We start from the raw sequence: 27,739 nt of genomic DNA, 5'->3' as shown, positions 1-27,739 counted from the left end.
AAAGCCCTTCTCGAATATCGTCGAATATTCCGCTGTTTACGGTGTTTCACGTTTTATATTTACGTCAGGGTAGTTTTTTGAAAATTATTCGTTCTACGTTGCCTGTATATTCTACCATGTACATTATCCTGTATATGCGCAACATAATGAAAACGTCGGGTTTGGTAAATATACAGAATGTACAGAATATAAAGAAAAGAAGAAAATTCGTATGAATTCATGTACATAAGATTTAGTCAGCGATAACAATTGGATAAAGACAAGATAGATGAGAATACAATCTTATCTATTCTTTAATATAGAACATTTCGTTTTAGAGAAATGACGAAAAATTGTTTAGATGAAATCCAACTTACATTTTTATGTATGTACGTCTGAAATAAATATTCAGCCTTCAAGTTCCTCCATCCAAGTTTCGATAAAAGCACTGCCAATTCTAGAAAATAACGTTCGTTTGCTTGGTGGACGATTAATACGTGCGTACATTGGTTAGCGAATTACTATAGTATAGTGAATCGATATATTCACTATAACAATATGATCACAAGGAAAGTTTACGCTTCGTTAGAATCTTACAAGTTTGTTCCATCTTCATTAACCAATATAAAAAATAATCCTTCTTTTCTATACGTACAATATATCCTCCATTTTAAAACACACATTTATATGATATCCGATATCTGCCCATATCCTTCATTTTACATTGCACGCATTTTTCACGTCTTTTTCCCCGGTTTTTTAACGTAACGTCGATTCGCATATCGTGGCTGAAGAAACACGGACGAACAGCCTGGAGGAAGTAGAGAATACTCCGACTGTCGAACAAACAATTCGTCCGGCGATATGGCTGTTTTTCCTGCTAGCCAACGGATCGCGTCGACATAAAGCGCGCTTCTTCCTCCGGAGATCGCGATCAAAACCGTCGTAAGAGTAACTCCGCGAAACGATCTGCCAGCTATAAAGTACCAACTAGTCGGGACCATCGTCGGATCTGGACGATTCCATGCTGCTGAAAAAGTTATTTAAAGGAATTGCTCGACTTTTATGCGAATCTCCCCACGGTTGTACAAACGACTCCCCGTTCCACTCGATGATGGTTGTTGTATCGCCTTCTCTTCTACGATACGACCCAACGCAAGGAAGAAACGAGACAATTTATTTTCTAGAACCCTGGTATTTACCTGTTCCAGTGTGTGCTTTTCCTCTTACCTTGCTGTCGTAATTCAGAAATTCGTTGCGATTTATTGATAACTGTAGAAGTTTCTACTGTTCGAAATTCAAAAAATTACCAAACATAGAAAACTCCTTTGGAGAAATTTTCGTTGATATGTATTTGATTCATACTAAAAGACTTTGGATTTCTATGCGAATTTAAGGTTTTATGGACACAATTAAAAAAAAAAAAAAAAAAAAAATATAGAATTTAGAGATTCGTTTTACCTATTACAAATTATAACTTTGTTCTTTAGTACTTTACTTCGGATATTTTAAACACTTTTGTATATCATATATGTATCCTGTGTAAGATGTTTGCATCTTTTTTCTCATAAATGCATAAAGAGGATAGATATTATATATTGGTGAAAAATTATGAAAAGCATCGTTACAGTTTAGATCATATTTCAGAATGAATTTCAGCAGGGAAACTATAACGATTGCAATGTTCAAATTCGGTACCCTTTAAACGACGCACGGAACAAAAGACAAATTTATTTCTCTGATTCATAACGCGGACATCCAGGGGGAAACTGAAACTGTTCGCGATAAAGCGTAACGATCAGACGGGATAACGAGAAGAGAAAGGGAAGGAGAACGTCCCGAGGATATTTTTTCGAAGACACAATCTTAGTTCTTGGAACGATACGGCCTGTTCTTTGTCTGGATAAAGGAAACGGGGGATAAAAAGGAGGCGCTTTAAAGCTTGTTCCCGATGAGAATCATTCTCCAGACTGGCAGACACTACTTCGGCTACCAAGTACAAAAAACTCGCCGCAAACCATTTTTACCCGATATAAAATATAGCATGTAGTTGAAACGTCCGCAGTCTTTCCCTTTGCGATCGAAAGTATAACTCGACGTGCAACTTAAGCTCGTTACCTTGTTACCTCGTTGCCGATCGACGTCCATCTCACTCTCTCTCTCTCTCTCTCTCTCTCTCTCTTGCCATTTCGTTTCGTGTCCAGGTGGACAATTAATATTAAATATCTGAAAAATCAAAGACGCGACGATACTTGTCGCCACAATTCATTTCAAGAAATAACGATGGTATTTGTAAAATGCAAAGTATCTTTTTATATAAAAAGTAAAACATCGTCGTATAGTCGACGGTTTAAGATATTTCTATTCCATCTATCTACGTACATCGGCATGAAAGAGAATCAATTATTACGTCCGTTGGATTTATCCCAATTTTAGGGTGAAATTCATTGCACTTGAATAAAAAATATCGCCGTGATTCGACGCCTATTTTCATTGAAATTTCAAGAACAGAATATAACAAAGCTGACTGTAGCACAGTATTTGAAGAAAAATACGTTGTCATCCTATAAATGGAAACGAATTTTTTCGCCTCTGACGCCACAATATTTCTCGTTTCAAGCGTGAATTCGCACTCGCGCGTTTCAAAACGGCCAACTCGTCTCAGAGGGAAACGGAAAGGGTGCTTTTTACTCGCTTCAGTCGTGCGTGGCGAAGCGTCGCGAAACGAACCTTTCCCTAATGCTCCAGAAATTTGTCCGGATTTAGCCTTGTACCACGGTCGTTTCGTTTTATTTCGCCTCGATTTCCAGAGCAAAGACACGCAAAGTGTCAAGAACACAGAACGTTCGCTGAAGCTAAATTATGAAAATTTTCGTCAAGTCGTCCCCGGGTCGCTGTTTAACGTTATTATATGCAGCCAGACCAGAGCAAACTTCGCCACTTGGATGATGCACGTAGCCAAGAACTACGGTTAATGCTGCACCAACCAGAGATCTCGAGTGGCTCGGGTTACTTGAACTACCGTTTAACTTTCCACAAGAGGCGAATCACGCAACTGATTCGCGCCACATTTTCCTCTTTAACGTTGTTCGACCTTATGAGGATGCTTCTCGAACACGAGCAAATACCATCTAAGATAATTGATCGATTTAGTAAGGTGTTTTGTTCGTACACAATACACTACACTAGCTGACAAAAGCGTTCGGACAATTACGACAGAAAATTTACGTTGGTAAAATTTGAAACCAATCTGAAAATGTATAGAAAAGTTACTTAATAATACCTATTGCAAACATATATATTTGGTATAAAATTGGTATTGTGGCTGCTTGAAGCATGGCTGCTCGATTGCTAACAACGACAATTGACTGTTTAAATTGACAATTGACCTATATGGCCTTTATAAAGTGTACAGCTGTAATTTGTAATAAATGCATCAAAATTTGTACAATCATAAAGATCTCACTTAAATCAACTAACTCAAGTATAAACCTTTGAAATGTTTGAAAATCACTTCAAAGCGAAAAATAACTTACAGTTACCGTCTTAGGATACCGTCATGGAACGTCTCTCGAGTAGAGTTGTAAGCCTAAAATCCGTTCGATAAAATGGTTTCACGAAATAATGTCACAATCCGTCGTAATTGGACCATGAATAATTTAACGAACGTCGTTGCTCGTTAATCGGGGATATTTGTGTTGCGAAAACGAAGGAACGTGAAAACGATTGATCGTGAATTCGAGGGTGAAAAATCAAAACGAGGAGGGCCGATAGCAACGTTAACGGCCACAACGGTTAATAAATCACTGAGTGGAGTGAGCCTCGTCAACATTAAATTGGTGCTAATTGGCCAGGCCGAGAATTTAGTTTAATTCGATTCAGCCAGGCCGGGCAAGTGGTCGACGTTTCAGCTATCCCCCAGGAGAACCGGGATTTCTAAACCGCGCTGCCTACCCGCAACTGTGTATTAAGCCACTGAATACTTCAGCGGCTATTATTCTATGTCGTGCTAGGGATACAGGTCCAATTAAATTCCATTAAGCGTTTTCCGGAACATTTGACGATTAATCTCACGATCCGGCTACTAACATCGATCGACCAGAATCGTGTACAGAGTCTGGCTATATAATCTGTGCAGACTAAGAGAGGGGTAATTAAACATGGTGGTTGATGGTTTCGTTGGTTATAGGCACGAAAATAGGGAAAACGTGAACACCTATTGTATTTTGGTTTAGAGAAAACAGATAGTTTAAGTTAAAAAATATGATTTTCCACTACCGAGCAGAAATAAGGAAGAAACATCCATAATTGTGATTAAAAAATTTGTGAAATTTTTCGAATTTCAAATGTTCAATGTCGCTGGTATATTGTATGTGTAGCAGAAAGTTCTACAAAATAAATATGATCTGATGAAAATAAAATAGTCTTAAGAAAAATGAACGCTAATTCTCTCGAAGGCACTTACGTAGTTTTAGTGATCGTAACGGAAAGATAGTCCTAGTGTTCGTACAATACATTCAAGATCAAGGGATCCATAAGATAGAGTATGTCACGCCTCGTCCCATTAGCTAATAACTCGTCGTGCGAATCGTCAACAGATTATCGGTATTATCGGTAAGCTGCAGATGTTTGTGCATTTATTGGAAATTCGAAGACATACGAATCTACAAAAAAGATTTACTTCACTTTCGTTCCATTTGGTATATTCATGAAACTATGAATTTGCATAAACATGCACAAATCTAATTATCAATTAGTCTTTCAGTTGCATTTAAAAAAGTTAGTTATTCGAGTAGAAAAATAAACCATAAAATAAGGATCGTAAGGAGTAAAATAATCTATGATTTTAGGAATAAATAAAATATAAATAAAATCTACCGAAACAATCAACATATTAAAATACAAGATTTATTAAATGTAAAAACGTTATCGATCACTAGGGACGATCTTGCCAATATAGAGTCGCTAACGTGTTAATACGTTTCATTTAGCCCTTGTAATAAATAAAAGCTAAAAAAAACATGGAAAGGAATTGGAACATTTTTATCAGATGGTAGACGTACTATGGAACATTTACTTTCTTGGAATTACAGTGGCTTTTATGCTCAAACAACGACGGAGAAAATAACCGCCAAGCTAGGTGGACGTATCGGGACCAGCTTACACGTATTACAACGAGAGCAACGCAGCTCGCCGTGTATCGAGCAAAACTTTCATGTTAGCGACGATCGATGGATTCGTCTGGCGACTCGCGAACACTTTTGCCTCGAAAACACGCGATCTAGCGGAAATTGAAAAAGTCCACGGCGATTAGCGTTCCTTCAGTTGCATTTTTCCGGCTTCCATCGACTATCGTTTCTCGAATCAAGTAATGTTTCCTTTCTTCAAAAGTTTATTAAATCGTATTTCGGACGATTCGCTAACATAAAACTATTTATAGTAAACTACGATAAAAATAACATTCGGAGATTCAAAAGTATTTACTTGTTATTGTTTACTGTTGTGTCAGTTTGTTAATTTCAAATGGCAGCATGTTCGATATCGATGGGTTATTCTCTGAAAAAACCTACCTCCAATCGGCAAATTCATCGAACGTGTCGAAAGTAACTTCGACGAGGAAAAAGCTTTCATCGCAGAAATAGCCAGCAATTAACTTGGTGTTGTAAATATCGATCTTCGATCGATAGTGCTCTCATCTCGAATTTGTACGCAAGCTGTTTCAACGATGAGCATCGCGGGATCCGATTGCGGTATCGAAGATGACTTCCGGTTGAACGAAAACCTCGTCGAAGGGAAAGCTCTTCATTTTAATTCACCTATTGAATCGTTTTTCAAGCGGTTTCGAAGCGCTCGCGGAAACTATACAATTCGAATCGCGAATTTTTTCTATCGAAGATACTTTGAAGAAACCTCTTTCCATAAAATCGATATTCTTAATATTCTTAATATTCTTAATATTCTTAATATTCTTAATATTCGTCGGAAGAAACAGCAATATGATGCTTTGATCTTACACATGAACGTGGAACGTTATGCATGTAACAGGCCTAGATTTCTACTATACAGCCAGACTGACGTTTCAATTGATTCTTTTTACGTTTCTAGATGGGTAGCCGGCGAATGGAGCGTGTGCAGCGCTAGTTGCGGAGGTGGATCGAGGACCAGAACCATTTTCTGTACCGAGGAAAACGGCAATGAGACTACGAAGGTAAATAAGAACTGGGATAAAGATAATTTAAATACGCGGAATTCTTTTATATTAAATCCCAGGGTTTTCGCTTGGATATCCTCCGTTTCTTTCCACGAGAAACACGCTATGGCGACCGTTCTCCAGACTAATCTCAGAAGAAGCGAAACGGAACGAAAACGTCGCCAGGCGAAAGAAAGATCGATCAGATTTTATTTTCATTGTATTATACCTAACCGCGTAACCGGAATTCCATTCGGTTTCTCGGGAAAGTTGAACGTTTTCCGGGTTTAGTCGCGTCTAGTCCGCAGGATTTATATTTACGAAATATACTTTGCAAGTACGATCGAGGCCGTGGCAACGATAACGATAATGTAATCGAAAATTCGCTCCACTTTATCGTTGGAATTTCCCAATGTTGCTGTATCGACTCTTTCTACGGCTCGTAATTCCTCGTTTCGCGCCCATCTCGCTAATATAAATCCCAGGCTTTACGCCCGACACAAATATAATTAATAATTTCATTCGTCTTTGAGACTTTACGACAGTGTTCGCAACACGATCTCTGCTAGAACTGTCACAGAGATACATGTCTATCCATCCATCCGTCTGTCCATTCTGGTGCCTACCAGACAACCTGGCAAAACCCACGAACCCTAACCCAGTTCGGTTCGTTTAAACTGCAAGGGCCGTTCGCGGTTCTCTGTCAACCGCCGTAAAATCCTCTCATCCGAGGCTCGACAAGAGCAGCCGGCGAGCACACGTACACGTTGAAAATACGTATGGTTAGACAGACACGACGTATCATGCACCACGAGGATTTGCATCTTCTTCTATGCTGATCCCACTGTGTCATACCTGAGGAATGAGTACATGATTCTCTTAACGGCAATAGGGGACATAATGGGTACGATAAGAGCACGTCATACGTATTTGGTAGAATATCCAATTATTCAGATAACATAGTTTGATAAACGTTATAATTACTGAAAAATCATGACGGTCGTGTCTTGTTATAATGTTAATGAAATTCTAAAATGCTTCTTCCTTTAACACACACGATACATTCATAAAGGATTTCTATAAGCGTTTAGAGTTTCACAGAGTTCCTATAACAAGTTACAAATTTTGTCCACAAAATAATTTCATATCAAATATTCGATATAAAAGAACGTTGCCAGAAAAATTATATCTTTTTTTGCACATTGAATCAGATAAAAATCATTTAAGTCATTATTGTTGCAGCTGCCTGACCACAAGTGTAGCAGCACGCACAAGCCCCGCAACCAAGAAACTTGCAATACCATCTCTTGTCCCATGTGGGAGACCAATAAATGGAGCGAGGTGAGTACAAGACAATCTCAGGTACCGGAACTGCGACCCTCGCGCGCGAACATGCCGTGAACACGCGAAACGAGCAGGAGGAGTGATACCGGTGCAGACAGACCAAAGTCATTCGCGTGATGGTGGAATTTAGGGCTCGACGAGATGCCACGAGGAAAGCAGTATTTATTACCACCTAGTGTGACGGTCTTTCGATTTACAGGGGGCTGCGCCAGAGCAGTATTTATTACCAACGTCAAGATGACTCCTCTACTAGAGAACGGTCTCTAAATCGGCGGAGTTATAAACTCATTTCTCATCTTTGTTTCCTATACGACGGACGATCTTTTTTCCTCTCCTTATCGGAACTGTAAATGTTAACTAAAATTGTTTCGCGCAAAACTCCGTTTTCGACGAAAGACGAGTTTGGAAACACGTCAAGTAGCGAATTGATTAATTCTACTTTGATACGAGTGTAAAATTTTATATACGAAAATCAATCATTACTTAATAGGAAAGCCCATTTTCCGTAAAATATAGTTTCGAATGAAAAAGATTTCACTTTAACACCATCGACTTGCTTTTGCATATAGATTAATCATGCGTCTTGTCACGCTATACAAAGATCATATATTCAAAGATCATTCAAATCATTGTTACATTAGGAGCATCGCAGGATTTTCGAATTGAAGCGATAAAACGCGTGCAATTTCGCGTCGAATAAACACGGGGGAATAATTTCTATCTGGCGGAGTTAACGTCGTTATGCGAGTTAGACGGACCTTTTGTCTCTTAAAAGGACGTTAACGGGCTTCGTGGATGAGGCAGACGAACGTGTAACCTTTCTCTATCTGGTTATATCTGTCTATTCGTATCAGGAAATCCGATTTCCTCCGGGAACAGTAAACAGGTCGGGCTGATTGTTGCAAAGGGAAATGAAACTCGTTCTGCAATTTGCTTTGTGCGAGCCAGATGTTTTGTTATCGCGTTTCACTGCGAGTTAACGTTAGCCCAAGCAGCCGCGGGAATGCAATTTTATGTTTCTTCCCTTTGATCGGTCCAAAATTTTGAACCATGTCAGTCGAATCTTTTAAACAAAAAAGAAACGTTTGCTATCCTTTATCCTTTATCCTTAAGGAATACTTTGTACTATAAGTAAAGCTTGAACATATACGATGAACTTTTAAGATCGATTATACCGATATGAATCGTAATTACACGACTGTGTAAATACATTTAGTGTCGCTAAGGGAAATTTAACTCAGCCAAGAAAATCCTTTTACCAGTCGCGTGTCTATTCTTAGCCATCAAACCCATTCTGATCGTATTCTGATCAATACAATATCCATATCTGAGTCGCAAAATGCAGTCGCAAAAGATTAATCGAAACATTTATATGGAAAAAAAAAAGTAGCGCTCAAACCGAAAACATCGTGGACGACAATAGCGAGAAAAGGCAGCACAACAAAATTAGCAGGTCGAAGGGCCATCGTTCAAAGTTCTTTACAAGTTCTTTCTCTTGCCCGCCTCGAATGAATGGCGAAATGAGCCACGAAACAGTTTCCCTTCCTCCCAGTAATTTTATATCCGGTTCTGCCCTTCTGTGGTCGGAAAGCACTTAATTTGCTCAAACATTTTTGCCTCTTTCCCCATTCCCTTTCTGTTCTAACGACATTAACGCCTCGGCAAAGCGTTGCGGCGTCACAGCCGGCCAAGTCCAAAGAACTTCTTGTCTGGTCTCGCGCGCGCCAGAAATTCGCTGAAATCGGATTTTCTCGAAACCGAAGGAACTCGACCGAGCATAACAGCTACCGTGGAACCACCAATAACCCACGGAGAAGGCGACAGGCGGAGGAGACGCGTAGAAATGGAAGCAAACGAGGGTAAATTTTCACCTTCACGACGCAACCATTCGAAGCGTCTAAGCTTCCCTTCGCGAGAAATGCGTAGCCTGGTTGCACTTATCTCGTCCTCCGTCCCTTTCCTCCAAGTGTATCTACACGAATTTCTCCCTTTACCTCACGATTCACCCTCTTTCCTGTCGTATCTGCCTCCCTGATGCTCTTTCGGCACTCTTTGAGAATGTTCCAGACCGCATCATCCACCGACATCAAACAGAACGATTTAGTCGTCAAATAACCCGTTCTTCGTCCTCTTCTTGTCCCCTCGATTCGATTCGCTCTCCTCTCTGCGTTTTCTGCAGCTCCACTTCGCTCACGCTCGCGTATCGCCCTTTCGAGTATTCGAGCAAAAAGACGGACACGCCTTTTTCCTACGATGCTCGTGGCCGGTCCGTGTCGTAAGAACAAAAAATGCGTAGCCGTGGAGCACCGTTTCGAGATCCGATAGAAAAACGAAGGGATGAAACATGAATATAGGAGGCAAAAAATAAGGGCGAAGAAGAGGGTAGAAAGTGTTTTCAATAAAATGAAATGCTCTATCGGTTGCGATCGCGGGAAACGAAACGAAACACGATATAAATGAAACACACAGGGATTCCGCGTGTGCATCCCTGAAAAAATATTTCAAGTCATACCGTGAGCTACGAGTAATTCAATTTCACTACGTACCTCTATATACCATGTTGGAGAACATGCTGGAATTTTAATAAAAGTAAATACAAAAGGGAACACTGTACGAGAAACAAAAATAGAAAAAGAAGAAATATTCGGGAGCGATTTTGCGGAACATTTAACGAGACATTTCACATGGATTGAAAGGCAAGAAGCCAGGAACGAGCAGAAGACAAACGGAGGGGAAGAAGAAAAAAATAGCGGCGCGATAAGAGGTTCGAGAGGAGAGGCAGAAGAAAGTGGGAAAGGCGCGTGAAGAAGAGGGTAAGAGGGTGCATTCTCGTGGAAAATGCCTCGCGTTGCTCGACGAATTCATCGCTGCCGATTGCATTCGTGGTGGACTCGTACGTGCACGCGCTGTGTCACACGCATACGATGGCATGCCTATACATGAATACAAGCGCAAGTACAAATCGATTCGAGACACACAGCATCAAGAGGCTCGCCGCCAAGTGCGTCGCCGTTGCAGCTTTGCAGCATGCACCACGGGTCCATGACTTTGCTAGAAGGTTTCCACGGAATTCGTACGCGCTTGCCGCCTAATAAATACGATTCAGATACAGAGAGTGGTACATTGTAGAAGGTTCGAACGACCCAGTGGCGCCTAAGGGAGTTCCACGACTCGTTTTGGCACGATACTCGATGACCGACTCTCTTCCCTCCCATTCCTTTCATGCTGTGTACCCTGTTCTATAGTCACTACCATTTCTTGCGTTGGTCGAACAACTGTGTGCCCTGAAAAGCGCGATATCTGCTGGAAGCATTCCAGGCATTTGGTTTCGAGGACATCCGATTTCATGCGTTTATGGAAATTTAAGTCCCGCTTTCCCGACCTCTTGGATTTCATTCCGATTTCTGTTTCAGCTCGATGCATTGAAAACTTTTCGTACATTGTCGCTGTTATATACGAGCATACGATAATTGTGAAACTTGGAATTCAACTTCGTAGCTCGTCTAGCAATTTCCCTAGTTGGCTACGATCGCCATTCGGAGATCGTCGTTCTATATCTAGAGGAATGTGTAGCGAATTAACACAAGCCGATGCCATTTATCGTCAGTAAACCCCAGATGTTCGTGCATTTAAAATTTTTAAGGCAAACCGCGGAATATATGTATATTGTAGTACGGAGAAACATACGAGTATTCAAAATATACCCCATTCGTTATGATATTTAGTAAGTGAAACAGGTTCCTGAACAGGTGTTCGTGCATAAATATCCGAAGTCCATTTATTAGCCATAACTTTCAATCACAATTACAATTCCTCTCTTTTTGATAGGACAACCTGGTTAGAGTGAAATATCATCGAAAATGTGAACGGTATAAGATGGTTCCGGTGGAGAAGAAATTAAAGTAACTTCGCTATGTAACTTTACGCGGGAGACCGTTTCGTTTATATTCAGAAACAAACTGGAAACGCTGAAGAAAGTTCTGGGAACAATAAAATTTTACAACATCGTATCTCAGACTGCCAGGCGCGAAACAAGGGAAGCAACCGTTCTCGAATGGAACGGCCTGAGCAGAAAAGTGACTCACTTCGCGTGCTCCCAGTGTTGGCTGATGCAACCTCGAGCAGCAAGAATAAAACTGCAATAAGAGGTGCAAAGAGACGCAACAATAAGGGACAACTTGTACGAGAGAAGGTCGCGTTGCCTCTTTCGGTTCTCTATCTTTCTCTGTTTCTTCCTCTCCTTCCTCGCTGAGAACGAGCAAAACTTTTCATCTGGTACACGCGAAGTGGGAAAAATCAACGGAATTCCCAGCGGAATCCGCCAAGCGAAGTTATGATTTATTCATGAGGGCCGCTAAATGCACTCGCGCATCCCAGATACGTATTTATTACTGTTACTCCTCGATACGTAAAAAGCACGTCGGTATTTCGCGAATCGTGCTGACTCATAATGGCGGCGGGTGGTGACAACGAAACGTTTTCACTTCGGAATATTTCAAGATCCGCGTCTTCTATAGAAATGAAGGAGCGCAATGGGAACGGGACAAAGGAAGGGACAAATTCTCGGCTGCAAATTGAAAGTTAAATTTCGTTTTCTCTCCTCGGATCTTCAACTCGGAGAGATTACCGATTCGTGTCTCTTCTAGTTCGTATCCTTCGTATCGTCGGTAGAGCACATATATACGTATTCGCGTGTATGAAAATAACAGTTAGAACAACGTGATAAGTACATTTTTATTGATTTTTTGGTTTCTGACACTCTTTTATTACTCCATCATCGAAAATTAAAACACGAAGATGTAAGATATAGGAAGATAATGTAATTGTTACGTGAAGTTTTTTCCTGTAGAATCCAAAGATACAATTGTTAGGACAAACGATATTTTAATATCTTCAACAGAATAATGTTATTATTAACGAGCAATATTTAACAATTTTGAAGAGAATGACAGACATTGACAACTAACTACTATTTGAAAACAACTTCTCTGTAAAAAAAATAGAAAATATAATTTGTCGCCTTCTTCCCCTGTAATTTTCATATAAGAACGCCGTTAATTTAATACCGACTCGTTCCCAACGTGACGAATGTGAATGAAAATTTATGACGCTCAGGAGATGATGGCGGATTTGCCGACTTATTCGAAGACCACGACGCTTTCCGAAAAATTCTTTCGGCAGGGAGAAAGCGGTATTAAAGCGTTCTGCGCATTGATCTTCGCGATGAAATCGTTGAGTGAATGTGGGACTGGTTTATTACCACGCACAATACAGTTCACGGGGGCGAAGAATCTAGTCACGTAGGTACATGACGAAAGGGATCCATATGATTTATGACTCTTCATTCGTCGATCAATACGAACAACGATCATCTTTTCGTTACGCACACTTACAAGATACCGTAAAGCGAGTATATCCAATAGAACGATATTTACTAATTCAGATAATTTTAAACTATCATACGTCATATACACACATAATATTGTACACAAATGGTAGATTATCGTCGTATCATGTTATCGAAAGAAATCTCTGCATCCTCATAATCAGGCAACTGGCCCGAATTAAATGCCAGTGAAAATATCTGGAACCTAGTCAAATCATCCGAGCATTCATTCTCGATCGTTACATTGCAAAAATTAGAAATGTTTAACAAAATAATGAAAATATAGAGGCACTGCGTACGGAACAACGCTCGGAACCTACAACACCTCAATAAGTGATAAACGTTGCTATTAGAATTCGCTGACGACTCTCGTTAAACGAATGAGACTAAAGTTTCCTAAGAAAGTGACAAATATTGAAAGTTCCGAGTGATCTTAATTAAATACCAGGGACTGTAGACTGAAATTCGTAAAGTCGACTACGAAGAAAATTGACAATGTTCTTATTGACAAACTTAGAATCATCAATAACTCTGTGTTTTGTCGTCGATTTTAAAAATAGGAAAGTAGAGTATATCGTTGTACGATACAATATCTGGTGCTTATCAGTCTCGATAACAAAGGCGGCAAACAGCGCGTGCTTTCGAGAACGATACGAAAATACCCCTAGTCACGTGTAAGCAAAAGTGTGTGCAGCATGATTTACGGCTCATCTCATGCTTGATCGATACACAATGGCCTCACTCCAGCTGACGAAGGAAACGTTGCAGGCTGCCAGGAGCAAGGAGATGGCGTCGGTATCCTTTTGCCAGCAATACATAAAGGCAGCCCTCTTATACCCGTCAGCACGGTAATGATTTCATCCGAGACTACAGAGGAGGAAAAAGAGTGAACGAACGGGAGAGAGGAAGAGGATGAGGAAGAGAGGGTGAAAGAGCCACCACCGGAAGACAGGAATTGATAGATTTCTCTCTTTTGTGAGCTCAGGAGCCATGCAAATATTGAACTGAAAGCACAGGGCTCCTTAAAGCACTTCCACGATATCGGACCTCCTTCTCGATGCTTTTGAGACGAGAGGTAGGGATGAAGGAATGAGGAACACGGGAAATATATGCTGAGATCGGATGGAAGTTAAAAAACGGAGAAAGGAAATGAGAAAGAGAGAGAGAGAGAGATAAAGAAAAAGGAAAATCGGAGTGCACGAAATGAAAGCAAAGTGGAATAAAAAAAGAAGAATAAAAAAAAAAAGGAAGAGTGGAAAACGAAAATAGCGATTCAAAGAAAGAAGGGTAGATCGGTCGACGAGACGAAGATATACTAGCGAAAGAAACAGAAATAATGGGGCTGAAGTAAAGTAAATGATGAACGGATAAAGCAATGGAAAGCGAAAGGAGAAAAAAGCTTAGAAGTAAGTAGGTAAAAAAAGGAAAGGTAAATGTGACGAACGATAGAACGAGGACAGAAGCAAACAGCAGGAGTAAAGGAGAAGGCAGAGTGGCTAAGTCGAGTGGGTTTCCGCCTTTCTCGTTCATGTCACCTTTCCCACCTTCGACGTCTTGAATGATAGCTCTGGTATCCGGATTTTTGTTCACTCTCCTTCTCGCTCGCACTTTCAAACCGCTCAGACCATTCCTCGTTCTTACCTCCCCGATCAACAGACTTTATTCTGGTTGAGAGAAGTTTGAGATCACCACCGTGGCGCCTTCAACGAGACATTCTGCTTTCTTACTCCTCACGACTCTTTCGCAACGAGAGGCTGAAAATGGTACCTACCGGTTGAGATTCGGCTGCGATTTGGTCCGACTTAAAAGCGAATCTGATCGATCCTGAAGAAAAGATTCCAATTTGCTCGTCTTCGCGTTAATCAATTCGATGAAACTTCTAAATATTCTCCATAATCAAAATACAGACACAATACAGACAAAGGCTGAATTCGTCAGAAGTAGAGTGCGAATTTGTTATAGAAAATTGAAAGTTGCAGATATGCACAAGATGCAGATAATATGCCAAGATATATAAAATATACAAAATGTAATAATACCTATTATTCCATTACTTAGCTGATGAAACAAGCTTCTGATTTAGTTGCATTTATAAAAATGTAAATTTGCATAAATTCGCGCAGTCTAATTATAGGGATAAATATAGCTTGAGAAATTCGATATTAATTAAAGTGAAGAAGCAATCAATGATTCTTAATTGTATTATCTCAATGTTGCCGTGTTTCTTAGAGGTTTGCTTCGCGAACAGCGAAGAGCGAAAAGGCCGAAAAGAAGAGTTTCTACGTCACGAGTGATCAACGGAAGCAATTACTTCATATCTTCCGTGACAGGAAGCAAAGAGGTCGAGCACTGTGCTTTGTTTCCGGATTTACAACACGCTGAGAGGAAATTTGTTCGATATTTCTGCATGTCACGTCGCGTGTACGTGAGACCCACACATTCAGCGTATAATGAAGCAAGAAATTCCCTTCTCGAAAGTTGAAAAATGTTTTGCAGCGTATCGTCGATGCTTAATATCTTCTTTGAAAATTTATCTCTAAAAAAAAAAAAAGTGGAATTAAATAAATCTGTATTTGACAGCTACTTCCCTTATGTCACAAATGAAGGAACTTTACATAACGATACGAAGAATGTATGTATACGTATTATACATCTTATTTCTCAATAACAATTTTATCCTAAGCAAATTGTCTCAAATATTAAATATTATTTAGTTACAAGTTCAAAGATATAGTTTCGGGAAATTGTCTTCTGAAAGGTTATACTTCCAATGAAAAGCAGATCAGTTACAGAAACAGTAAATATATCGTGACAAAAATTGTCATCCATCATAGGCTATCATATATCTAGAATGATATTCTTGAAAAATATATTAACTCGTTTTTTCTTTCGCTCCTTAACATTGTGTGGCAGACCTCGCCCCTATAACGATCTTCGAGGAGTCGTTCCAGAAGAACCTTTTAAATTGTTTGAACGTTAAAATGGAACTTTGCAAATACCAGTTAGTATACGAAATTAGATTCCACAGTGGCGTCACGAAACTTTATTGTTCCTTCGCCCTGCATTTCCTTCGTATTCTCCCCCCTATTTCTATGGACTTTATCCTGCGATGGACTTTGGTATTATCTCGCTTCGTATTCTCTTCTCGTTGTGAAAACCGTGTTCCAACTAAAGCTGCTCACAGTAGCCAAAATAAAAAGTTAAAAACGAAACGGTGTGTAAAATGGGACTTGATGTTTGCCTAAACTTTTCGAAATACTTCATATTCACGATCCTCCAAGTTCATCGATCCAACCAGATTCATAATTTCCTATACTTTCATCTGTTATTCAAGTATACATTCCGTTCATGAGAATAAACTATCAGACTATTAATCTATTATCCATGTGAAATACCAAATAATCACCGGCCTCGTTTCGGAACGATTCGCTGGCAACGCGAAAGCTTATTTTTCCTCGATGTGATCGATAGTGTTCGACGACATGCGGTACCGGAGTCAGGACGAGGACAATCGAGTGCAGAGATGCCGTTGGTTCGATCTCAAAGGACTGCGACCCTACCGAGCGACCGCACACTGAGCAAGAGTGTAAAACAAATATCCCCTGCCCGATATGTAAGTTCCATAAGTTACATTCCTATGCACCACTACAATCGTTCATCGTGTCATTTGGAATGGTTTTATTGGTAGAATCCTTTCTGATTTCTCGCCTGCACGATTCGAAACGATTCACTACGACGAATCTCGTCGATGATCGTCGATGATCGTCGATTCGGATGAATCGGTAAAAAAATATTTGATGATCGGTGAATTTTCATTTCAGATGGCGAGGAAATGACGCAGCCACTGATGCAACCGTACCCACCTCCGCCAGTGTCAGAAAAATTGATCGATCAACCGATACCCTCAGAATCAACGTAAGTAACTTCTCTGAAAATTGATAAAGATATACGCGCGGATATATATAAATCGATATGGTAATATGTATTCAGCCGGCCGAGTCCGCAGCTAGATATTTACAATATTACTACATACAGATCGCATCGCAGAGCTTCTCGTTCCGCTGTTCCCTCCCCCTTTTGATCAAAATAACAAAACTCGTATAAGCTTAGATAGAAAGTCTTCCTTCTTAAAAGCATTCATTTCTTGACGTCAATTGATCTGTCCTGACAGATATACGATCTACTTTGCCTGTGGCTGGTTGTATCTGAGGTATCCCATTACTGTGTCTCTTTCTATTCTCTATCACTTTAACTTGTTTCACTTCTGCGTTCTCTTCCCTTTCTTTCTCTTTTTCTTCTTCTTCTTCCAACTCCATCGATTCCCTTCTCTCTACCATCCACCCACCCACTTTCTCCTCTATCTGTTTCCTTGGTTTCTCTTTCTTTGTTCTTCTTAAGCTCTTCTTAACTCCTTCCCTTTCGCTATCCCATCCCAATAGCTTCCACCGCTTCTTGCCTCTTGCTTCTTGCTTCTTGCTTCTTGCTCCCGAGAAAGAGCAAAGCAAACCGACTTCCTGCTCTCCTTCCTGCTTCTGCTTAATGTTTCTCTATTCCTCCTTGTTAATCACCATCACCACCGTCAGTACCCTCTTCTCCTTCCCGACGTGCTCTACATTCTCTCGTAGATTCTTCGCACGCTTTTCTAACTCACCGCAAAGCTGCGAAGTCTAAAAACGCTTCTTCTTTTTCAACGAAATCAGGGTTAAGCGAGTTTTAGAAGCATTTGACATTCTCGCCCTCTTACCAGCCTCCGCGATGACTTACCACCGAACTCTTCACATCCTTTCTCCACCCTCTTCCCCGTTTCGTTTATTAACCATTCCCCTTAACCAACCTTAGGCTAGACGAATCCTCTTCCAGATTCGTTTCTTCTTCTTCTTCTCGTTATTCCCCTTCTTCTTCTTCTTCTTCTTCTTCTTCTTCTTCTTCCTCCTCCTCCTCCTCCTCTTTTTCTTTTAGCGTATAGTATTTTTTTTTCTGTTTATCTTAGCATTGCGTAGGCGCGTCAGCGAGAATATCGCTTTACGACAAATGCAAACAGGAAAAACGACACCTGTCGCGTTCGTGTAACGTAATACACTTTCAACGTTTCTTTATTTTATTATATTCTTTTTACCCTGTTTCCACGGTAAAATAAAAATCTCCGTTGCTCGTGGAAAATAATAGTAACCAACGCAACGCGACAGGCCTGTTTTCCGCTGACGCGCAACAGTTTTCCAACTTAAATATCTCTTCTTTGCTCGAAATTCCGGAAGCTTAATCTCCCTGTTTCTTAGCTAACTTTTTCCTGGCTGTTGCTCCTAATGCATTTATGCAGATTACGAGATTTACCGTGATTTAATTAGCGCATAACGCGAATGCCGTAGAACAAGCATTAGCATAGACTAACGACGATGATATTACGTAGATTGTTACGTTTGCTCCTTTGCCCCTTACAACGATGTATTTTTCTCGTTTTTCGGCCTACGTTATACCACTGTAACTTTGTAGGCTTAGCATGCATTATTTAGATCGTAGAGCTGCCCTCCTTCTCTCATGTTCTGGCTCGGTACTTGCCGGACAAATTTTACACGAGCTTTCGCCAGATTCCATTCTCAGAACAAAAATCGCATCTCCCGTCAGAGAGAAATACACCAGTCGATTAATTTTTAATGGAATTAATATTAAAAACAAGCTTTAACTTGTAATTCGTTAAAAAACAATTATAGAAAAATTACTAGAGTAGGAGCACACTTTGATTTGTAATTAGTCGCTGTTTGCAAAAGATAAAAGGACCATTGCCACCTTCTATGATATTATTCTTTGATATTGTTCCTAGTTTTTTCGTAACGCTGTATTTCTTCCGCCAACTGATATCGCTGATACACGAAAGCAAATTGAAAACGTTGTCAGCTAGAAGTCATTGATTGATGGACAAAAGTAGGTACTCGCGGATAAGTTCGAATGGGTGGCTCGATTCAATAGCGTTGAATAGAGAGGAGGGAAATGGAAGGCGCGGTTTTAAACGTAATCCTGGAATAACCGGCAGTTAGTTATCTGACCTAATCGATGACAGGACAGATGTATGGGTCGCTCTATGTACTACGAATATATAGTCGGGAAACCAATAAATTCTGCAGGAATAAAAAAGGGAACCAAAATATCCGAACGCGCACAAAGACACCACTTTTAATATATTCGAAATTCCTTCGAAGTTTGCCTGTTTGACCACTAAAATTAGGAATCGACGTTTTTCTTCTATCGTTCTTATAAAAGATACCGAATTTCATTCCATCGTGTCAAATCGTACACCGATTTAAATCAGGAATCTTTACGAAATTTAATATCTCAAATTGCCCGATCCGAAAATAGAATTTCGTTTAGAAGTTACGAGCTTTATTTCCTCAAAACCTCGAACGTACTCTAAAAAAAAAAAAAAAAAAAAAAGAAAAAGATACCTCTTCGAACACCGTATCGAACTTATATCGTTAAACGAATGATCCTACAGATTCATCGCGAAAGAATGGTCACCGTGTTCCGTCACGTGTGGCGAAGGAGTCAGACATCGAGAGGTCCGTTGCAAGATATACCTCGAGTTCAGTCGAACGGTGGCCGATCTTCCGGATCGGCAGTGTTCAGGACCGAAGCCGCTCGAGAAGGAGAAATGCATAATGGGACCATGTAACCTGATCGAAAACAGCTTAACCTATGGCATCGATACTGTCGGTGATAGCGGATATGCCGAGCCAAGTCTAACTGACACCTATAGATCATCCGCAGGAAGTTCCAGCGGAAGTGGCTACGACGCTGGGATCAAGGTCGCTCCAGGAAGCGACGTGCAGACTACTTACTCGTGGAAGGAAGCTGGTTACACTCCTTGCAGCGCCACTTGTCTCGGAGGTAAAGGATATTCCGTTCTATAACTTGTTTCGTAACAGTGAGAATTAAACGCGTGTAAACGCTAAGGCGTGGTGGATGTTGTAAAGGAATTTTGCGAATTGCACCAAGCAAAACTGGGACAAGTCTCAGCGAGGCTTGAAATTTAACGGAGCAACAGAATGGAAATGGAATGCAAATTCACAGAGGAAACAAGAAACTTCAAAAGCGGCGTGACGAGTACGTTTCTTGATCGTCACGCATTGGACTCGCGAAGAAACTGTATTCGAAAACTCTGATGTTTCTTCGTCGAAGAGAATGTATAAAGTAACGATTAAATGCTATTGCTAATTCAATCATAGTATTTCCGCGCAGCTTATACCGATGCTTGGAAAATCCTTTTAATCGAATTATCTATCTTTCGTTCTATAAATACTATATTTAAGCGACTCTAATCAGCCGCAAACGTAAGTCAAGGAATTATCGGGGATCAGATCAGTAAGGATTAACGGTATGAATCTAGGTTCGTTCCGCATAGAGCGCTTAATTAGCCGGGATAATTCGACGCGATTGTACAATCAGCGGTGCTCGACGACGAGTTAGCCGATTGAATCGCATCGAACCGATAGATTAAAGTCGACTCGTTCCACGCCGGAACACAAATGTTCTCTCTCTCTCTCTCTCTCTCTCCATCCCTCTCCCCACCCCCTTCTCTTTCTACTGACCATCAGTTCTGCTAATTTTACCTTACTTTTTCATCGTGCAATGATATTTCAGGTTCTCAAGAACTGATAGTAAATTGCGTGCGAGACGACACTGGGAGGACCGTCATGCCATTTCTCTGCACCGCCGACACCAAGCCGGAAGTTAGGATAAGGGTTTGCAACGATCATCCTTGTCCTCCCAGGTAACACGTCAAAAAACAAATTCATAATCAAAAGTAACTTTTTCGCGCTAGAAAGCCACTCCTTAATTTTTATATTATTTATAAATATTGCTGTATTAAACATGAAAATGAATGAAATCTTAATTCTACAGCTCTGATCTATTAGGTCGTCCAATAAGTTTGCGCTGTTCATTTTTCCGTCATGTAGATGCTTTAAAGCATCAGTCGGTTCCACTGTTATTTCTTTTATATTTAATATCAATGTACATTTGACTTTGGAATATTCAAGATTTTAGACATCCGATGTACGAATAAACTTTCTGCTTTTATATATGATATGATATTATCGATGATATTATATAATATTACATAGTATTTCCTTTTTAAAAGGGTCGCCTCACATTTCACTTATAATTCTTTAATACGTAAGGACCAAAACGCTTGATATTCATAAATATTTTTCACTCGGATATCTTCTCTAGACTGACTGCGATCTTAGAAGAATTATATGTTATCGCTTATCGTTCTCTATAAATCATTACGTCATCAACGTTCTTCTATATGAAATAAAACACAGTATAAGAAATATGTGAACGTATCGCGTCGCAAATTCATTGGACGATTTAATAAGAACAACTTAATTTAGGTACTATTCTATTCGCAATTAGCCGGTCATTACGATCGATCTTTGCCCACAGATGGAATTTCAGCGAATTTTCACCGTGCATGAGCCCGTGCGGGATCGGTATACAAACACGTGACGTCACATGTATACACGAGGTGATACGCGGCACAGGTAAGATGGTCCCTGTGCCAAGCCACATGTGCCCGCAGCCACCACCAGCGGATAGACAATACTGTAACGTATGGGATTGCCCAGTTAAATGGAGTACAGGCAAATGGAGCAAGGTACTTTACCTCTGTTCAGTGAATTAAATGATACGATCACCTCGATAGGGACCCGAATTCACGGAGCTCCTCGATTGAATTATTTAAATTTAATGTTAAATCGATTAAAATTCAGCTCCACGAATTTAGACGAAAATGCTATAATAACCGTTTGAACTGATCGATTACAATTACTACACTGTGGATATCTATGTATCCGTAGGACATTTGAAAATAAAAAAATACACAGGATGCACAAAATATGCGATACTATAAAATATCTAAAGTTTAGTACTCTGTAATAATATTCAGTATACGTTCCATCGTTTTAATTATAATTGTAGTTTAATAATTACTTGCTCGTGATTAAATGGAATTTAATTCGATGTCGGAGACAGAGAATAGGAATTAGAATAAGAATTATTCTTGAAAAAAGGATTAAAGATAGTGAATGGGTGGTTTCAGTGCTCGAAAACCTGTGGAGGAGGTGTAAAGAAACGCAAAGTGACCTGCGAGCAAATAATGGCCCAGGGGCGTAAACAGAGTCGAGAGGACCGTGAATGCCCATCTCAAAAACCATCCACGGAGAAGCCTTGCAACACTAGAGCTTGTCATGATATGGATGCAGGCTCCCTGCCTATAATTACCAGTCAAAATACGACATACAATCAAACGGACTTGAACGCGAAGGTAGATTTGAAAATCGGCGGTGTCGCGAAGGTTTTCCAAGGCACATCTTCCATCAAGATCCGTTGCCCGGTTAGAAAATTTGATAAGTGAGTTTCTACCGTAATTCAATAAAATGATAACATAATCTAATAAAGGCGCACCTACATAAATGTAATATCAAAATTGAAACATTTTTAGAGCACAGATCGCATGGACCAAAGATAATAAAGAGCTGAGAAAATCGAGGAAATACAAGATTAGTAGGAAGGGCGCATTGAAAATTAATGATATAACATCCTCTGACGCTGGCGTTTATGCTTGTATAGGTATATAGCTGAATCAATAAAATTGTAAAAAGCAAAGCATAACGTTGATTCTTGTGTTACAGCGGGAAATTCTCACGCGGAAACGCGCCTGATTGTAAAATTTCGTTCGAAAGAACAGATCAGCAGCGAAGAGTATTTACGATTGAGCAATTCCGTCCATCGACAACGAAACGCTAATTTGGACTCGGCGCCAGCTAATTCAGGAGAAAGTCTCTACACTGATCGAGCAGGTACGAATTATTCGTTTATAAATTATTTGCATCTTGATCTTTTAATTAACAATTCCATCCTTTAAATTGTATCCTGAAGATTTTGAATAATTTAAATCGATCTTCTAACAGCTGCGTATGGAAACCGATTTGTTCCCATCGACAGTGAAGATCTAAGTCATGAACGAGCGGTGCCTAGCAAACCGACAAGAAAGCCACATCAAAAAAAACAAAAAACTAGTCCAACACCACCAGACTCCACGATGATACACAAGGAACACACTGTAACTTCGTTGAACCAGGTAAAGACTTTGGAGAAGAGATTTAAATTAAAGTTCTCTTCTATTACCTATTATATTATATTACTTTGCTAATTTATAAATGATCGCATGATAAATTAACCTCTCGTCGATGATTCTTTATCCTTATGCTTCCTATACATGGAATAACTTTATATGGTGGTGGATATTTATGGTCTAATATATCAGCCAGGATACCACGAATCCGTGGAATCGACTGCACCCTCCAGTTCAAGTGCCTCTACTCTCGTGCCGCACTTAACTTACTTTATATCGACATTAAAGGTGAGACCATGTGGGCGACTGTAAAATCAGGATTAGTATACTTTCTGGGACCATCTTCTTTGCTTTTATCTAACAAAATTATATTTTTCGTTTAAAATCACGCCGTTATGTTCTCAACGATTTTCTAGATACTTTAATATGTCACATAAAATCTGTAATGAATATTCCAATAGGAATATTGGCCGTTTCAAAGCGGGAGCTCTGTGGGAAGAGCTCACAGAACAGCTCCAGTAACGTTCATCGATGACGTAAGAAAAGAAGTAGTTGCAACAAAGCGTACCATGCCTGAGAGGAATCCTGGTTTGAGATACCAAGACGTGGAAGACAACTTGGACACCCTATACCGTAATACCGCTATCCCAGACGAGACTTTTGGGCCAGATGAAGAAAGGATATTCATCGACGTTGATCCATATGATTTAGACGAGTCTATGTTTGGATTGCAGCACAGCGATCCAGTGAAAATCACTCCTGTTGTGAGCAAAGATGACTCGCAACAGTCGTCAGTTGTCACATCTACGAAGTCTGGTATAGATTATATCGAAGAATCTCTAAAGAACGTCAAAAGACAATGGCACGATACATCCGAAGTTAAGAATCATTTGAGTTCTACGCCTAAAAATCAAAATAAAGAATCTGTAAACTTGGTGACTCGCTCGGACAACATTGGTTTGGAGGTATACTATATTCCAGACTCAAAGCACAGCACACATAAGTTCGAGGAATCTCATGATAAAGAGACCGATCGAAAATATGATGACAGTTCCGAAGATGAAAGTTTTTCTCCTACGATGTCGCTTAAAGAAACAGGCTTAGTTTCGAAAAAGTCAGACACCGACGACGAAAAGACAGAAATTTTGAATAAGACAACAGATTACAGGGACATTTTTGAGGAAGAGATGAAGAAACGGAAAGTCTACGTTGAGAATGACACGGTTAATGATGGCATTCAAGCAGCAACAACGAGAGATCTGGAAGATGATTTGATTGAGCTGGCATTAACGGAAGATCGGGGATCTGAGGAAATGGAAAAGAATATCAAAAACTTGTCACGGAATCGAGAAGATCGTAACAATTCGTCGGAGGATACGACGGATTTTCAAGAACATTCGACCAGTAAAGAAATACAGAAAACGAACAAATCTTTGGATATTGCAACTAGCACCTTTGCTGGACCAAATACCACCGTCGATTCTACGATCACGTCTCTTGGTATTTTAGGTAAATAAAATTTATTTCTCTAAAATAATAAAATAATGGTATACAAATTGTACTGTTTTCCCCCCTCCCACCCCCTCCTCAAATATATAAAATGTACAGATACTACAGAGGATCTGGTTTTCGAATGGGTAACGACAGATTGGTCAAAGTGCTCCCAAACCTGCGGAGGAAGTGGATTTCAGGTAAAAAGCTTGGAGAAGCTGATTCTTAGCCAGGAGATAAATTATAAACATTAAATTGCAAATATTTTTTGCACCAAGATGCGAGGAGCCCAGTGTACAGTTCGGGCAGCGAAACCGATTGGGAACACAACTCGTACACCACCTCGAACAGTCATAGGGGCGACATTATGCGAAGACGCTGGACATCCGGTGCCTCAAAAAGTCAGACCATGCGGGTTTGGTAAATGCCCGCAATGGCACATGACCGAGTGGACTCCGTGTGAAACATCTAGGTGCTTCAATTGGAAAACTGCGATGCAGAGACGCGATGTCACTTGTCGTTTGGTCGACGATATGGAAAATGGACAACAAAATATCACATTACTTGATCCTAACAAATGTGACGATACTACCAGACCTCTTCAGAGACAAGAGTGTTATAATGACGCCTGCAAAGGTGTCTGGAGAGTTGGAGAGTGGTCTGAGGTATTAAATATTAATTATCTTTCATTTGTTTAATATATAATAATAACATAATAACCTATATACATACTATATGTAATATTGATGGTTTAGAAAAATTATTATTTCATTATTTATTCATAGTGTACAGCGTCATGCGAAGAAGATGGTATCAAGTACAGAATCTTACAGTGTGTTTGGTATGGCACAAAGAAACCAGCCGGTAACGCATGCAGAGACATTCCACGGCCTCCTGTCATGAAAACCTGTAGAGGTCCACCATGTCCTCAAACACCTGGTAAAATATACTTGAAAACCTAGGATTCACCTACGGATAAATCGTATAATGATAAATATAAATAATAATTACTGTTTTTTCAGATGACTGCAAAGACCATTCACAACTATGTAGCAGAGTGAAGACAATGAATATGTGCAGGGTGCCCCTTTATCAGAAGCAGTGCTGTCAATCATGTCGCTAGACTCAAATAATCGATAGCAATTGTTGATATGAAATGAAATACTCTAGGTAAAAATTGATGTAATGAGAGGTGCGCGCGAGGAGAATGTCAGTCGTGGCAACAAATCGAAGATTAATCTTCGCAAACGTTTGTCAAAACGCTCCCTGAAACGAAACGCTTGTCTGCTGTAAGAATGTAAGAATAAAAGATTACATTTGAATCTACGAACATAGGACAGACAGCTGCAAAATATGTAAGACATATTGAAGAAACGGTATCGACCAAATTTACTTCCGCTGATAAATGTTCCCCATCCTTTCTCCGTGCTCTAGGGCAAATCGTGTTCGCGTCTGAACACCAGATTCTTGTTGCGCCCACTAAGAATCTAATTCCTAATTGTGTGCTAATTAAAGCTATAATTTTCGGACGTGTATCACGTGTAGTTTGGCACGACTCCTAATTGCGCACGCTCATACCCCTAGGAAGAACGGAGGAATCTCGGCATTCGTCCAAAAAGTTAAGAAATTATATTGTTAAAGTTCAATAAAAGCGGAGTAGTAGGGAAGATAATAGTATCCTGAAAAGAGCTACCGCGACGTGACGTATCGTTGTCGTGAAACGGTACGTCGTCAAAAAATTCGTCTAACATTGATGTTACGAAAGACGAGCTTTATAAAGCTGTTCAAATTTTAGATGGAAATGTTACATATGGGTGGGGAGGGGTGAACGGAAATAGTAATCTCGATTGCACTGTAAAGGGTAGCACAAAAAGATTAATTCTTCGAGGCTTTATTTTTTTACATGTACTCGTATTTCTTCGATAACGCACGAACGATCTCTGTCTCGGTTCACGTTTCGAAAACGCGCGCGGTTCTCGTCATCATCATTTTTATCGAAGACTGAGAAAATGCTACATATTTCTTCTATATTAATTTCGTAAAGTTCACCATTCTCATCGGACGTTAGCGAGAATCGAGGAATTCATTTCCACCCATTTCTTACACCCCAAAGAGTCTTCACAAACATTCCGCTGTACCCTTCCGAATAGAGGTGTGTTACACGCGTTTTGTTAATGTTTTAACACAGGAGTATATTTATTACAACGTTACTTCTAGGTTCGACGATACACCATATATAAATTATTAAATGGGAGATGTTAAGTTAACGAATGATGAAGTATAAAAGTTACTAACGACATAAGTTATAAATGAATTATTATGCGCCTATAAGCGCCTCGCGAGGCGTACATAAGCCAATAGATTCTAAGCAATAAAATATATAGGTACTGTAATATACTATTTTGTTAATAACCTCTGGCGAAAATTCGTTAACATGACGTTCCACTGTTAAATCCAAACGGCTCAAAAGAAACTTACATTTATGTCTCCGGTCGCACGATTGTAAAGACGGTCGTATTTACCTGTGTAATTAGATCACGATAATCTGGTTTTTGCAATTTCTTTAATTCTTTCTTATTCGACACGTATAAATTCTTAACGAGGATATGACTCAATTCGTTCACTCATATCAAACAATTCGATACTATCCCTTTTCTAAAATAATTTTGTGTTTACTTTAACTTTGATTCCTACGATATTGTGAACAGATTTTCGCTATCAACGAATTTGCCTCAACACAGCTAGACAGTTTGCCAAAACGAACTGATGTTAATGAAATGAGATATAAATAAATTAGTATATTATTGAAATCGAGATAAAAAATATAACATGTGCGCGCGCGTGTGTGTGTGTGTGTGTGTGCGCGCGTGTAATATATAATATAATATAATATATATATTACATAATATATATATATATATAATATATATAATATTTATATTATATATATATATATATATATATTACAAGCTACATAAGTAATATGAAAGCACACGTGAATAAAAAATTGATTTCACCACCTTAAGCGCAGATATAAGTGTATTATGCAAAATAGAAATATATTGTCTTACAGTATATTTATAAATAAATTCTGTACATTGCCGATATATTTCGATAGATATTCAGTTAGAATTTAAGTCCACGGTAATTGCTATTCGATCCGATTAATCACGAGAAGTATGCGTTTCTTTAACGTTATCTACCAGTAACACTCGATTTC

General features: G+C 39.6%; 1 protein-coding gene across 2 annotated transcripts in view; it reads left to right on the top strand.

Annotated features, from left to right (window-relative positions):
• Positions 1–27,369, top strand: part of LOC122571180 (protein madd-4-like) — a 109,853-nt gene extending 82,484 nt beyond the window's left edge. The window contains exons 8-24 of one of the 2 annotated variants that reach the window (XM_043734588.1): positions 6,085–6,187; positions 7,412–7,510; positions 16,371–16,512; positions 16,721–16,814; positions 19,387–19,778; positions 20,532–20,661; positions 21,339–21,549; positions 21,994–22,304; positions 22,396–22,523; positions 22,586–22,753; positions 22,865–23,034; positions 23,221–23,316; positions 23,490–24,537; positions 24,637–24,719; positions 24,798–25,184; positions 25,305–25,458; positions 25,542–27,369. In XM_043734588.1, the coding sequence (XP_043590523.1) occupies positions 6,085–6,187; positions 7,412–7,510; positions 16,371–16,512; positions 16,721–16,814; positions 19,387–19,778; positions 20,532–20,661; positions 21,339–21,549; positions 21,994–22,304; positions 22,396–22,523; positions 22,586–22,753; positions 22,865–23,034; positions 23,221–23,316; positions 23,490–24,537; positions 24,637–24,719; positions 24,798–25,184; positions 25,305–25,458; positions 25,542–25,642 (3,817 nt within the window). In that variant the 3' untranslated portion in view covers positions 25,643–27,369. The remainder of the gene's footprint in view (positions 1–6,084; positions 6,188–7,411; positions 7,511–16,370; positions 16,513–16,720; positions 16,815–19,386; positions 19,779–20,531; positions 20,662–21,338; positions 21,550–21,993; positions 22,305–22,395; positions 22,524–22,585; positions 22,754–22,864; positions 23,035–23,220; positions 23,317–23,489; positions 24,538–24,636; positions 24,720–24,797; positions 25,185–25,304; positions 25,459–25,541) is intronic. The other variant, XM_043734599.1, reaches the window with a different exon arrangement.
• The last annotated feature ends 370 nt before the right edge of the window (positions 27,370–27,739 follow it).

The sequence above is a fragment of the Bombus pyrosoma genome, linkage group LG1 (genome assembly GCF_014825855.1).
Source record: "Bombus pyrosoma isolate SC7728 linkage group LG1, ASM1482585v1, whole genome shotgun sequence".
Lineage (NCBI taxonomy): Eukaryota > Metazoa > Arthropoda > Insecta > Hymenoptera > Apidae > Bombus > Bombus pyrosoma.
This window is presented reverse-complemented; position numbering and strand designations above follow the sequence as displayed.